General features: G+C 48.0%; 1 protein-coding gene across 1 annotated transcript in view; it reads left to right on the forward strand.

The window, feature by feature from the left end:
- MYBBP1A (MYB binding protein 1a) overlaps positions 1 to 11469 on the forward strand; it is a 50883-nt gene extending 39414 nt beyond the window's left edge. Inside the window, exons 25-27 of the mRNA XM_053366979.1 lie at positions 3015 to 3116; positions 8651 to 8775; positions 10303 to 11469. Of these exons, the coding sequence (XP_053222954.1) occupies positions 3015 to 3116; positions 8651 to 8775; positions 10303 to 10696 (621 nt within the window). The 3' untranslated portion in view covers positions 10697 to 11469. The remainder of the gene's footprint in view (positions 1 to 3014; positions 3117 to 8650; positions 8776 to 10302) is intronic.
- Positions 11470 to 15538: the final 4069 nt, after the last annotated feature.

Consider the following 15538-nt stretch of genomic DNA (forward strand, 5'->3'; position numbering starts at 1 on the left):
AAGGTTTTCTTTTGGCACAAAGGCAGCAAACAGAGGTGGAGGGCAGGGGTCCTCTACCTTAGAAATACAGTGGTACCTCGGTTTACGAACTTAATCCGTTCCGGAAGTCCGTTCTAAAACCAAAGCATTCTTAAACCAAGGCGTGCTTTCCCATAGCATCGGGGGACTCAATTTACAAATGGAACACACTCAACAGGAAGCGGAACATGTTCTGCTTCCAAGGCATGGTTCACAAACCAAAACACCTACTTCTGGGTTTGCAGCGTTCTTAATCCAAGTTGTTCATAAACTAAGCTGTTCTTAAACCAAGGTACCGCTGTATATCACTCAGCTGGTGAGTTAGCCTGCTGGACTCGTAGATTCACCTCTGCATTCCAGCAGACGGAGTGAATCCCGTAAGCTGTTTGCTAAGGATGGTCCTGGGCACCTGGCCTTGCACGGCGAGAGGAGGGAAGGCGTTACCATGGCAACGCAAGGGCGTGCCAAGAGGCTCTGGGCCGGGTTGTTGCAGGGATTGAATGAGGAGGGGGAGAACCACATATGTGGACAGAGTTGTTCCGCCTGGCCTTTGGCTTGGAGTCAATTTGATTCCCTCTTTCTTTTTTCCTTTCTCCTCCTGTGATAAGGCTGCATTTTAATGTTTTAATGTTGTATTTTAATCTTGTTTTTAAGTTGTATTCATTCAACTAGTTTTTATTATAGGTTGTTAGCCGTCCTGAGCCTGGCCTTGGCTGGGGAGGGCGGGGTATAAATAAAATGTATTATTATTATTATTATTATTATTATTATTATTATTATTATACACCACCTGGAGCTCCTCGGAGAAAAGGGCAGGATATAAATGCAACAAATAAGTAAAATAAATAACTAGGCAGAAGCATAGCTGGGCAGGGGAATCCCCAAACCCTGTGGCCCCATGGAATCGCTGTGCCAGAGTAAATTCTGGCATAGATCTTGCCCTGATTTGCTGGTGGCTCCTCACAGAGCAGACTGAAGATCAGTGCTGTGCATATTGAGGCCTGCTCTGTCTGTAGGCAGCAGGACCTGGAGACAAAGGGAGCCTCACTTGCCGAACTCGAGAACAATCCTGCTATTTAAACTGCGTGTCGGACCAGCCGGAGATGATACGGGTTGGGTCCTTGGCTCAGGGAGGAGCCCGGGAGTTGCGGCGGCGTAGCTTTCTTAAGTAAAAGAATAGCAATAATCCTCATCTTTGTTGCTGGCTCTTTCCCCTCCTTCTCTGGGAAACAGCTTATCTGCATTGCTCGCCAGAATGGCGAAACATAGCAACATTTTTTACTGGAATCGTCGACTCCTAGAATGGTAGCATTGGAAGGGTGACCCTCACGGGTCAAACCCCTGCGAGGCGAGAATCGCGGCTAAAGGATCCCTGACAGGATCCATCCAACCTCTGCTTAAAAACTCCTGTGAAAGGAACAGATGATAATTCGGTTGGTGGAGCACCTGCTTTTGCACAGATATCTCTAGCCGAATGAATTGGGGAGCAGTTGATGGGGAAGATTGCAGGGAGCCACTGTTCGGCAGAGGGACACGGGTGGCGCTGTGGGTTAAACCACAGAGCCTAGGACTTGCTGATCAGAAGGTCGGCGGTTCGAATCCCCACGATGGGGTGAGCTCTCGTTGCTCGGTCCCTGCTCCTGCCAACCTAGCAGCTCGAAAGCACGTCAAACTGCAAGTAGATAAATAGGTAGCACTCCGGCGGGAAGGTAAACGGCGTTTCTGTGCGCTGCTCTGGTTCGCCAGAAGCAGCTTAGTCATGCTGGCCACATGACCCGGAAGCTGTACGCTGGCTCCCTTGGCCAATATAGCGAGATGAGCGCCGCAACCCCAGAGTCGGTCACGACTGGACCTAATGGTCAGGGGTCCCCTTTACCTTTACTGTCCGACAGAGTGGACTGGACTAGGCTAGATCAGGCCAATACAAGACCAGCCCACCCACAACACAGCAGGGGCAATGAATGCCTCTGCAGCCAATAACAACAACAACAACAACAACAACAACAATAATTTATTTATATCCCACCCTCCCCAGCTGAAGCTGGGCTCAGAGCAGCTAACAACAATAAAAGTAACACAGTATTCTAAAATCAATTCATTCAAAAATCAATTCAAAATCAGATTAATGGCTCTACTCCTCTCCCTGCTCTCTGTCTCATTCTGAGGAGGGGAAGTGGGGTCCTTCCTTAGAGCAAGGCATTCTGGGAGGAGGGGACCAGGAAGAGAACTCGTGACCCGCTGCTGTGGAACTTCAAAGTTCTGTGTTGTGTGTCGCATACCGGGCCTGACCAAGCGTCACGTTGAACCTCTGCAAAGTTCGGCACTTGCCAGTCCCCGATTCCCACATTTATGGGGCTGCACCACTGTCCCTGACCCCAAGTTCTCACAGCAAAAACCTAAATGTATGTGGAGACCTATGGGACCCTGATGATTTTGCGGAGTTGATACTCTCACGAGAAGCTGAGGCGCCTAAGGAATAGGCCCATTGAAATTAATGAGACCCAAGCTGGTCAGGCCCATTATTTCTAATGGGTTTTCTCTGAGGAGGACTAGCACTGGAGACAATCCCTAGGCCAAGAGCCTGTCAGATGTTGCTGAACTGCAACTCCCATCAGGCCTAACAGGCGCGACTAGTGGTCAGGCACAATGGGAGTTATAGTTGGGGGGGCTGGTTTATTTCCCTTTCATTCTATTAATAAAACCAATAACAGCAGACCAAGTTTCACAAAACATAATTCATTTCCTTCAGTTGCTTTTGTTCCCGAAGTTCACTAGTTTTTCTGCCCATGTAACTTTCCATACTTTCTTACACCATGATTCTAACGAGAGATTTTTAATGTTCTGGAGTGATAGTTTTCTGATCCTGTGCCTTATTTTCTCTTTTTGTAGCAATACTGAGGAAACTGCAATAAATAACGTCAATGTCTTGAGGTCCCTCTTCATGGATATGATTTTCGTGGTAACTGATTTCATTTTCTTCCTTCCTTTTTTCTCAGACTTTAAAGACAGTGAGTGAAATCAAGGTCAAGGTGGACCAGGAGAAGATCATCAAATGTCTGGAGCTACTGAACTACCTCATAAAAACTGTGACTCAGCAGGTAGATTTTGCTCTTCCAGCCTGGTTTTATCTTTTATCTGGGACACTGGAGTCTCTTAGCTCACATAAATTGATCATATGGACCTTTCCGCTTTGGATTAAGATTGCTGTTCCGCTAGGACTTTGTAGTTGAGAATAGGTGTTTCTTGGTGTGAGATAAGGCTGGATGGAAATTAAGTCTTACTGTAAATTGGGGATGATGATGATGATGATGGTGATAATAATAATAATTTATTCTTTATACACCACCCATCTGACTGGGTTGCCCTAGCCACTCTGGGTAGCTTCCAGAATATAACAGAACACAGCGAAACACTTGACATTAAAAACTTTCCAATACAGGGCTGCTTTCAGATGTCTTCAGAAAGTTGTATAGTTGTTCATCTTGTGTAGCTGTGTAGTTGTTGACATCTGATGGGAGGGTGTTCCACAGGGTGGGTGCCACTACTGAGAAGGCCCTCTCCCTGGTTCCCTGTAACCTCACTTCTCGCAGTAAGGGAACCAGCAGAAGACCTTCGGAGGAGATCTTCAGGGTGGAGACACTCCTTCAGGTATACTGGGCTGAAGCTGTTTAGGGCTTTAAAGGTCAGCATCAACACTTTGAGTTGTGCTCAGAAACGTACTGGGAGCCAACGTGGATCCTTTAGGACTGGTGGTATATGGTCCTGGCGGCTGCTCCATGTTCTGTCAGTCTTGACTTCTGGTTCCTTGTCCTGTGTCTTTATCTCCTGGACCACCAGCGCTTTGTATCAACCACAAACCAAGCGGACTCAGGTCTGAGCTTCAAGGCCTCCACCTGGGAATGGCATCAGCGCTGCCTCCTGATTCAGTCAGCAGATCCCAGGGCCAATCCCTATTCCACCCTATCCCAGGTTCCGAACTTCCTCCTCCCTGAGGAGCATCTTAGCCCATCAGAGAAGATCTTGCTACCTTCTCTCATCCTGCGTACTGCCCTGGACGTGGCTTGTGCTGGGGGCTATGTTTACCTGTCTGTGTTCCCTCTGATGGCTGCTTCTGAAACCCAGCCCCCATCCACATGTGTACCTCATTCTTGGTGTCAGGCTCTCATACCCCCCCCCCCCTTTGGGCCCTGCAAATCTTGACTGCTTAGCTGCCTGTCCCCAGATGGTCCCCAGTAGAGAGTGAATGAGTTGTTGCTGAGCGACTGATTCAGCGGATGAGTGAATGAATGAAATCAAACAATGAATGAATCATTCGTATTTTATCCCCCTTGCAGCGAACATGATGGGGAAGGGAGCAGTGGAATGAAGGAGAACAATGAGGCGTTCTGCATATGCGAAACATTATTCTGGCCTTGCAGGAGAGCAAGAGCAACTTCATGCCAGCCCCAGTTCATATGTTGATTCCTCCCCCTTCTTCTTTAACTGTTATTATGCAAGGCGATCCTTCGCCTTCCTTTCGGCATATTTATTTATTGGTGGATTGTTTAGAATTGTAGGCCTAGAAGGGACCCCAAGGTATAGCTCTCAACCGTCCCTTATTTGGCGGGAAACTCCCTTATCCCAGTGCCGTGTCCCACTGCTGTCCCTTATTGATGATGTCCCTTAAATTTCCCGGGTTTCAAAGGACGCAGCTCCTCTCCCTCCCTCCCTGCCGGCCAGGGAGGAGGGAGGCTCCAACTGTGTTGCTTGGCTGCACGGCCTGCCCCCCTCCGGCCTCCTCTCACCAGCCTCGGCCCCAGGGAGCCCCTCCCCGCTGGGACTGGCGGCAGCCTCGGGCCCTTCCTCCTCGCGGCTGCCGAACTGAGCTTCTCTGCCTGGGGCCTCCCCTCTACCTGGCGCCGCTGCTCCCGCTAGGTCTGTGCCGCCGAAGGACCCGGATGAGATGGGCAGCCTGACATGGCCTATGAATTGCTGAGGAGCCTTGAGAGGAGAGCAAGGGCAACCATAGAGAAAGCAGTTCAGAGAGCGGAGGAGGAGGTGGAGGCGCGGGCAGGTGTTCCAAGGGCTAACCATAGAGGGGGAAAGCGGAGGAAGGACCGCAAGCGCTTCTCTAATAGAACGTTTCCAATACGTTTCCGAGCACGATTCAAAGTGTTGGTGCTGACCTTTAAAGCCCTAAACGGCCTCGGTCCTGTATACCTGAAGGAGCGTCTCCACCCCCATCGTTCAGCCCGGACACTGAGATCCAGCGCCGAGGGCCTTCTGGCGGTTCCCTCATTGCGAGAAGTGAGGCTACAGGGAACCAGACAGAGGGCCTTCTCGGTAGTGGCGCCCGCCCTGTGGAACGCCCTCCCATCAGATGTCAAAGAGATAAATAATTACCTGACATTCAGAAGACATCTTAAGGCAGCCCTGTTCAGGGAAGTTTTTAATATGTAACGCTGTACTGTTTTTAACACTGATTGGGAGCCGCCCAGAGTGGCTGGGGAAACTCAGCCAGATGGGCGGGGTATAAATAATAAATTATTATTATTATTATTATTATTATTATTATTATTATTATTATTATTATTATTATTTGTAGTGGTAGACTAGCATAGATGGTCTGATCTGCGGGTTTACTTCGGGTGCTATTTCCTCCCCCCCCCCTTCCTCCCTGATGGGACTGAGAGCTGCAGATGGAGCATGAGAGAAAAGATACAGAACTGCAGCAGCACCTTCACAGCTTGGACTTCATTTTGCGTGAAAAGTGGTTTCACCAGCTGGTGTCTTGAGCAGCAACCTCTGGAACCGAAGGGCTAAAAACCGGCGCTGCTCTCCAAAATTATCTGGTCCCTTTTAACTTCGCATCTCAGCTGGTTGACTAAAATCCCTTATTTTGGCTGCTGGTCCCTTATTTTCAAATCTGTAAGTTGACAGCTATGCCCCAAGGGTCATCTAGTCCAACCTCCTGCAATGCAGGAACCATAACTAAAAGCACTTGTAAGACCTTAGGGATCCTTAGAAGTTTGTTTTTTGGGAGGCAGCTAGATTGTCAGTGGAAAAAATCATTTGCAGCTTTTTCGACAGCTGTGTGGGTGAGACAAGGACAGGACCCTTGCGGGAGAGAGAGGTTGGCAGCTCAAGCAGACAGGAAGGAGCCAACCCAGGTTTCTCTTCTGGGTCTCCAGCTTCCCCCGAGCTTCCTTCTCCCGGGTCTCTTCCCTCCTCCCTCCCCATGATAGCATCCTTCTCTCCCCCCTTAGACACCATGTCTTTCTGTGAAATCGCTGGCAATCTGTAGCCAGTGGCAGCAGCCAGGGAATCATCAGCACAGCTTCCCCAGCCCTGACAATGACAGGGGCACCTTAGCAGCAATTTGCTCACATATTATCCATTTCTCAGCACAGCCTTCGTGTGTAATGATCCCAAGCGGGTGGGTTGGAGGTGAAGGGCAGGAATGCACCATAAAACTCAGGTATAAGATATCCCATTTTATCTATTTTGGAAGAAGACCAGACTCTACAGGTAGATGTGTTTAGAAAGAATTTTATTTATCAGTATAAGCTGGCCGGCCTTGAGCGCTGCAGTTCTCTTCGCTGTTTTTGTGGGTGGTCTTGAGAAAACTTGGCCCGGCTTCAGACATCCCTGGAAGGGGGGGGGGGAAAGGGCAGTGAGTGGGATGGCTGGAATTTAGCAGCATCACCCAGAGCACCTCCAGTGGCATCTGCCCAGCAACTTCATCCGCTAACTTCAGCCTGCCAGTTTCCACAGCTTTCACCTGTTCACAAATATCTGCCAGTTTCCTTTTTCGCACATTGAGTTGCGCACCACTTGCCTCGACCGCATTTGAAGCCTCCTATTCTCTCACACACAGACATGCAGCAGCCAACATCCACGAAGAACACCAGCAGGGATGTTTCTTCGTCATTCGCTCTCCATTCATGCCCTGGCTTCAAGTCCACAAATATCCACCAGCTTCTGTTGACTGGTGTCGGAAAGTGAGCTTCAACCGTCCTTCTGTCAACAGACCTTTTATCTGGAACTCCTGTCTGTCTCTTTCTTTTTCTTTTAATATAATTTTTTAAAATTAATTTTCAACATATCATTTTCAGCAATAATTAAACATACTTTCACATCTTATACCATTTTTTTTACTTCCATCAATCACATCTGAAAATTTTCCAATCTATTCACTTTATGTACATTTCTTACTTCCACTATTACATTTAAATCTCATAACTAATATCTCTATTCTTTCCATACTTTGCAATGTTTCATATATTGTGAAGAAGGCGCAGCAGAGACTGTACTTTTTGAGAATTCTAAGGAAAAACCATCTTCCGCAGAAACTGCTGCTTGCCTTCTATCACTGTGCCATTGAGAGCATGCTCACTTATGGCTTATGTGTGTGGTACGGAAGCTGTACTACCCAGGACAGGATGGGGTTGTGCAGAGTTGTTAAGGCAGCAGAGAGCATTGTTGGCTGCCCACTCTCCACCTTAGAGCAGATTTATGCCACAAGGTGCCATAGGAAGGCACTGGACATAGTAAAAGATCCATCGCATCCTGGTCACTGTCTCTTCGAGCTCCTGCCGTCGGGACGGAGATACAGGACGATGAAGACAAGAACGAGCCGTCTTAAGAACAGCTTCTTCTCCAGAGCGATCTCGGCCCTGAATGGGAAGCCTGGACTTTGAAAGTCATCTAATCTTCCTTGCTGTACTATACTGTATTGTTTAATTAGTGTTTTTATGGAGCAGTCAAGTAATTTCGTTGTCCCCGAGAGGGGGCAATGACAATAAAGATATTATTATTATATATTTTCCTTACAAAACTTCTTGTAATCCTACTAGCGTAATTTGTTGATTACGGTTGCTCTTCAAATAATTCGTATATTTCTTCGAATCTTCTGTGAATCTCTGGTCCCACAGGTTTCGAATCCTTCCTGTCATTTTATCTAATTCTGCGTAGTCCATTAATTTTGTCTGCCATTCTTCTTTTGTTGGAATGGAACTCCTGTCTCTCCGCTGCCTCTGTTGTCTTTTGCGCATCCATTAAAATTCTTTTTTCTCTTAAGTGGAGACATTTAAGTGGAGGTTTCCATCCTGGTTTGTCTGCTTTGAAAAAAAGCAAATAATAAAATAAAATAAAAAAGCACAAAAAAAGCGAATACAGTAGAACCTCTACTTATGACCGCCTCTACTTGGGCCCGATCCAAGTTGCGACCGCAGCAAACCCGGAAGTAAATACCAGGTTTGCCGTGATTCGCGCACGCGCAGAAGCGGCTGCCGCCATCTGCACATGCACAGAAGTGCGCTGCTGCCGAATGCGCCAGCGACCTGGATCAACTTACGGACGGATGGACCTCTGGAACTGATTACATCCATAAGTAGAGGTTCCACTGTACGTATATGAAACTGTTTTTATATGTTTGCTCTGAGATACGTATCTGAAATTGAAATTAATTAACATGGCGACATATGACTGCTCCTTGATTTCGGGAGACCCAAGAGCTCCATTGCAGGGTTGGGACCACATCTTGCCAATTTGTGAGCGTGTAAAGATACCGATTTGCAGTTTGCGTGACTTATTTGAGGTGCAGTGTTTGGCAGACGCCAACAAATCTGGCTTTGTGTTCTTTCCCCTTCAGAAGCTGAACGTGGATCTGGCAGGGCTGCGCCATGTGCTGCAGGCGCTGAGTCAGCACGAGGGCTTCGGGAGGTCCACACGACTCGACAATATCTACTGGAATGTCATGAAGCTCCTGGGCGTCACGTAGGTGCTTTGTTTTGGGGCGAAACCTGGCCGGATGTGAATCGCATTGTTGGCCCTTGCGTTTATTCATTACTTTCATTAAAATAAAAGCTCATGAGAGGTCCCGAGCAGGAGAGCCTCTGTGGTGTAGTGGACAGACTACGGACACGGGAGACCCGGGTTCAAATCCTCACTCGGCCAGGAACAACCTCCCTCGCAGGGTGGTTGGAAGGATGAAATGAGTAGAGGGAAGACCAGTCTGCCTGCTTGAGGTCCTCAGAGGAAAGGTGGGATATAAATATAATGCCACTGAAATGTGGCCTGCTGGTAGAACATTGTTCTGCATGCAGAAGGTCCCAGGTTCCATCCTTGGCCTCTCTAGGTGGGGCTGGGAAGGACCCCTCCCTGATTCCCTGGAGAGCTGCTGCCAGTCAGTGTAGACAGCACTAAGCTAGATGGACCAGTGGTCTGATTCTGTCTGAGGCAGCTGCCTAGGCTGCTAACAACAGCAACCTGGATTGGAACAGCACAGGGATGTCTTCAACTCCTTTCCTCTTGCCGTATTCCCAACTTTCCCCCCTACTCGCCTGCAGTTGCAGTTCCATAAATGAAGACGATGCATCTGAGGACCACTCAGGTTTTGTTCAGCTCTCTGCATTAAGACGGCTTCATAATCTTTGGCCTGTTAAATATGATGCCTGGTGCACGGGGGCGGCGCAGAGGGCAACGTGAGGATGCAGCAGGGCAGCCATGCACCCTGTCAGCCCCGCCCCCCCCGAAAAATGTGCCCTGGCTCCATGCCACCTCCCTGGCCCTATCCAGGTGTTTAGAAAGTTGATGCAAGTTTTAATTTGCTTTTAGTCTATTGTTATTTTAATGTTTTGAAATGCCATATTACTGTATTGTTGCTGGTTTTTCTTAATGATAATTTTATTGCTTGGTTAATTTTATTTTTATTTTACAATCAACCAGTGTATAAATAAATAAATGAAACATTCAGAGGGGATCCAGGTTTGGGAAGCCTGGAATAGATTAGCTTTACTTATTTATACAGGGGCAGTCTTTTAAAAGAGGCCCTGTGGAACATGTGTACAGTGGTACCTCGGATTACAGATGCTTCAGGTTATAGACGCTTCAGGTTACAGACTCCGCTAGCCCAGAAATAGTTCTTCAGGTTAAGAAATTTGCTTCAGGATGAGAACAGAAATTGCATGACGGCGTTGCGGCGGCAGTGGGAGACCCCATTAGCTAAAGTGGTACCTCAGGTTAAGAACAGTTTCGGGTTAAGAACAGACCTCCAGAACGAATTAAGTTCTTAACACGAGGTACCACTGTACTCTATATCCACGGGGCCTCTTTTAAAGGACTCACCCTGTATAAATATCATAGTAACAGGGCTGGAGGGAGCCACTGCTCTTAACCCGCCGTAAAGCCGCATCATAGATATACACACCACCCCTTTTGCTGTCTTGCGATTTATCCAGCCCGCCCGTTTCTCTGTCCGGTGTATTTTCAAAGCAACTTGGACCATCTTCTCTTAATTTCCAGGCGACCGGTCAAGGAGAAAGCCCCGGCTCAGCCGAAGAACCCAGCCGCAGCCGAGGCACCGAAGCGGAAGAAAAAGGGCTTCCTCCCTGCCACTAAGATACGCAAGAACCGCAAGAAGGTGCCGCCAGTCCAGTCCCAGGAGAACGGTGCCGAGAACGGCGTCAAAGAGGCCGCCACGACTGTTGCAGACAACGCCGCCCCTGCGGGGAAGAAGAGGAAAAGGAAGAGGAAGAACCGAGGGGGAGGCAGCGGCCAGAGCCAAGTGTCCCTGGAGGGTCCTCCAGCCAAAAAGCCGGTGCAGCTGCAAGGGCGCGGCAAAAAGGCTGATGCGCAGCAGGGCAGTTTGAAGAAGAAGAAGAAGAAAAAGGGAAAGAAAGGGAAGATAGAGGACTGATTTGGGAAGGGAACTGGAAGGGGGAAAGTGCTGGTTTTATAAATGCTCGGAGGAGTCTTCGCCAACCTGGTGTTCCTCCAGATATTTTGGACTACAACTCCCATCAGCCCCAGCCAGCATGTTGTAGTCCAAAATGCCTGGAGGGCACCACGTTGGCCAAGGCTGGAAAAAAAACCTTTTGCACCTTTTGTTTGGTTTAAACCAGGGTTTCCCAGACTTGGGTCCTCTGCTGTGGTTGGACTACAACTCCCATCATCCCTAGGTAGCAGGACCAGTGGTTAGGGATAATGGGAATTTTAGTCCCAAAAAACAGCCAGAGATCCAAGTTTGGGAAACCCTGGTTAAATAATCCACTGAATGCAAATGTGTGATAAGCATCCCTTTTATGTATATAAAAAAATCAGCTTGCAGAACTTTAACTATACTACTATAATATTACTATAGTAGACTGTTACTGGTAGTATATTACTACTGATTGGAAGTCCAGTACTCTGCTCCAGAGTTACTAGCCTTGATACAAATAAATAAAAGGTTTTGGGTCCCTTGGTTAACGTGCTCAGAAAGCCCAAAGAAAGCCAGATCACACATAATATAACACATTTTGGGATTAAATGGAAGCAGCCTCTTTTAGACGACGCTGTCAGAACTCCTTGGAACATTCAGATTTATGATCCTCTCCAGTCCGCTGTCCTGACCTTTTTAATAACAGAAGGCTGCAAGTTACTCCGCTGTTGGATGTGTAATCCTTCATAAAAATTATATGTTTTAAAAGAGTTAGCAGTGGTGACGTCTCTGTTAGAGCTGGAACAGGTTTTTCTCTGCATGTCCTTATTTGATAGAGATGGGTGGGGGGAATCAATGCCCCCCCTTTGCAAAAGATTAACAGTCAATATAATAAAAGATTGTCCTAGAGCTGGAAGGGAGGTCCAGTGTCTTCCAGTCCAGCCCTCTGCCAGTGCAGGAAATCTGTTTCAGAGATCCAACCTCTTCTTCAGCACCTTCTGAGATGCTCCTTTGGACTTCTGGACAATCAGACGTCCTTCCTCTCGTAGTTTGAACCCTCTGGTGTGGCTTATGCCACCTGGGACAACGGAAAATGATGTTGCTGAAGTTTATTCGGTGGGGGAGAATAAAACAATGAAAGGAATAGTTTCTCATAGGAAAAAAATTGAGAAAAATAGTGCCTGTATTTTCTGTTTCATATCTCATGTTCTACAAATGCTAGAAGCATGCTTATACTTTTGTAACTTTATACTCTAGAGTGGCTAGTCCTTCCTTTTATCACTTGATCTGTTTTTGCCAGGTTGAGCACAGTTTCCCTTGTTTTGGAGAAGACAAGGGCAAAGCAGGAGCTGAGAATTCCTGCATTGCAGGGGGTTGGACTAGATGACCCCGAAGCTCCCTTCCAACTCCACGATTCTGTGATTCTGTGACTTCCATCATCTTTGCACTTCCTCTTGTGCTAAACCTAAAAAGCCCTTCAAAAAAATGTATTTATACAAAAAGCGGCATGTCGTCAAGCACAGCGTCCAAGGACAATTTTCTAAGCTGTACCACACCACCGTTTGTTAATCCTCACAAGGCTGTACCAGCCTGCAAATGATCCACCGTCTCCCCTGTTTATATTTCCACAGTTCATGAATTCTTAAATACGTCAGGCTGTTAGCCAGCCAGATGCCAAATCTGCTTCTTGTGTTCTGTCCTGCTGGTGAATTTCTGCCTCAACGGGATGCCAAGTATATTGACACATGCCTACCTGCAGCACTAGAGATCTCTGCTCAAAAGTTTGGCAGGGCTTGCTGACTTACTCTTGGTTTGCGGCCTAAATCATACATCTTAACTGGACCTAAATCGTAATCTTCAATAGGGTCTGTCAATACAATTTGGGGGCTACTAAACCTAGCAGTTCGAAGGGACGTCAAAGTGCAAGTAGATAAATAGGTACCGTTCTGGCGGGAAGGTTAATGGCGTTTTCGTGCGCTGCTCTGGTTCTCCAGAAGCGGCTTAGTCATGCTGGCCACATGGCCCAGAAGCTATACACCGGCTCCCTCGGCCAATAAAGCGAGATGAGCGCCGCAACTCCAGAGTCGGCCACGACTGGACCTAATGGTCAGGGGTCCCTTTACCTTTACCTTTAAAGTCTAATTTTCGTTGGGTCAATACATTGGTCCAGTTTTCTTAAAAGAGCAGACGGTGAGGCAAACCAGTGCCTGGTCCACACCACTTTAAGGCAGCTCAGTGATGGACTTCTCTGTATGAAAACTCAAGCCCCTGCATGTAGAAAACTAGTAGGAAAGAGGGTTCCTAGGGACACGCCTCACTTATATGCTAGATTTCTATCTGCAGTGCATGTTTGTAATTTACACAGAAACAGAGCAGGCAGAAGACACAAGCACAGCTCCCCAGTGTTTTTATAACGCATAAAGCTTGATATTCCTCCTCGGATCCGCTCATCCTTCGGCCTGTCACGTCTTGCTTCTCTGCGGATGCCGTAGAATAGGATTGGATGTGGAGAGGAGCGTAGGAAGACATCAGGGCCATGTGCGTCCCCCACGTCCCTCTATTCAGTCTCGCTGTTTTAATTATTCTTTAATGATGCAGCTACAACAGCCCACCCTCTGCATATGTCTTGAAGGAAACAGCTGCTCATCTTTTGTGCCTGAGGAGAAGAGGCGGCACGTCCCGTTGGAGAACATTCATAAGAGCCGCTAAAAAGTTTTCCGCTGAGGAGAAGCGGATCTCTGCGTGGTGTGAAAAGGACCACCTCGCCAAGCAGCCGGGCGATTCGAGGTTCCAGACCCCTTGAGGACAAGGGTACCATGGCAACGCTCCCATCTGCATGTCCCTCGTGGCCTGGGAAGAGGCCTTTTGACATATGAAGAGGATTAGGCATCTGAGGGGAAATGGGTGGGTGAAAATGGCTGGCGCCACGGGCAACAGCCTCCTTCACTAGTTCCCCCAGGGAGATTTCCATCCTACGGAGTTCTGGGTACTTTGAAAATGGGGACTTAAACCACCTGCTTTTTGCTGTCTGAAGAGAAGCAGTACTAACAGATGGGTGTGACAGATTCTGTAGTATTCTGTGCACCACAATGTTGCAGTGAGGAGCTCTCATCCAGGGTTGCAGCAGCCAGCCACGCTCTTTTTCAGGATACTCCATTGCACGCTCCCCCATACAGTTTATATTCACTGCTCCTCAGCTGCCAGCCCACATTCTGTGGCTACATCCGTACCACACACTTAAAGCACTATGATGCCACTTTTTTTTGCCAATTATTTTTTCTTGGTTTTCCATAATCTTTAACCAATTGTCGTCAAAGTATTACAAATTTAATACTTATTAAAATTAAAGTGACACCGCTTTGTTGCGGCCTTCCGCAAACACCCCTGGGGACTGTGTTAAAGGTGCTGATTGATTTTAGGAGTCCCGATTCCCAGATTTTTTTTTTTTTTTTTAGTGTTCCCTGGTACGGAGTACTGGCACCTTGTTTTGTTTCTGCTGTTGTCATGGGTCAGGAGTTGGCTTCACCTGTTGAACAGCAGCCTGGAGGGGGGAGAAGAATGGAGTGACTCCACCTGCAGCTGATCAGCCTTCAAGGACTCAATAGAAGGTGCTGGTAAGAACCAGCTGGCTTCAGCCTTCTTAAGCCGAGCTTCCAGCATCCATCAAATGCTGGAAACAACGTTTGCAGGTCCTGGCTTCTTGCTCGTCTTGACCCTTGACCCCTGACCCCATGATCATTGGATTCCTGGACCGTCTGAGCTCATGGATTGCTGTTCACCCGACCCTAGGACTGGACCTGACTTCGGATGCTGACCGAAGTCCACCTCAGAGATGCTTCTGGTTGGCTGGTTTGCACCTTGTCGCTCAGCAACAAGATTATGACAACTGCCCGCGGCAGCCATTTTGTGCTGGCACCCACGGCGCTGCCCTCCATGAGGAGCCGCGCCTTGCTTACTTCTTTAATCAAAACAGCACTGTCCATTCCCCTCACACAGCTACAATCCCAGGCGTTCCCTGCAAAGAGGGATGGACAGGTTGATAAGCCGCTCGGGAAATTGCAGCACCCTTAACAACATGCGGCTTCCATAATTCTTTGGGGAAATCCATGGCAGTCCAAAGTGATTTCGCTGTGCTTTAAATGAATGCCGTGTATCTGGCCAGAGAAAGAGGAGGTTATTGGAGATGCTGAAGGCCTGGGCTTTGCTGTCCAGCAAGGCGAAATGCCCCCACATTGCTTCCAGTCGCTGCCAGGCAGGTTGGGAGTTGGGGTGGTAGCAAAATATATCCTAAAGTTGGAGGGATGGGGAACCAACCTGGGCCTGTTGAGTTAGATTGAGGCTTTGCTAGCAATGTACTTCAAATAATCCAACACACAGCTCAGTCAGTAGAGCATGAGCCTCTTAAACTCAGGGTTGTGGGTTTGAACCCCCCATTGGGCAAACATATTCCTGTATGCCAGGGGGTTGGACTAGATGACCCGCAGGGTCCCTTCCAGCTCTTATGATGCTATGTGGTCCTCAACAGATCGCCCGTAGAGGAATGTGTTGGTTATGTGAGGGGAAATGCACCACAGAATGCCTTTTTCATTTGCTCTCTTCGCAGTCCTGTTCAGCACCATTTCTGAGATGGGGTGGGTGGGTGGTTGTGGAAACCGCTGTCAAGGTTCCTGCAGTGGGCGTTCCCTGTCGTTCACGAGAGATGTCAAAAGCCAGCCTAAGCGCATTATTAAAAGGCTATGCCCCCATTAAAAGCCCTCGGATGTGACCTGGCTCACCCCCTCCCCCGAAGCTCGCCTCTGAGCTGTGCCTTGTTATAAATTCTGCAAATTGGTTCTGCAA

This window comes from Podarcis raffonei, chromosome 15, assembly GCF_027172205.1.
Source record: "Podarcis raffonei isolate rPodRaf1 chromosome 15, rPodRaf1.pri, whole genome shotgun sequence".
NCBI lineage: Eukaryota > Metazoa > Chordata > Lepidosauria > Squamata > Lacertidae > Podarcis > Podarcis raffonei.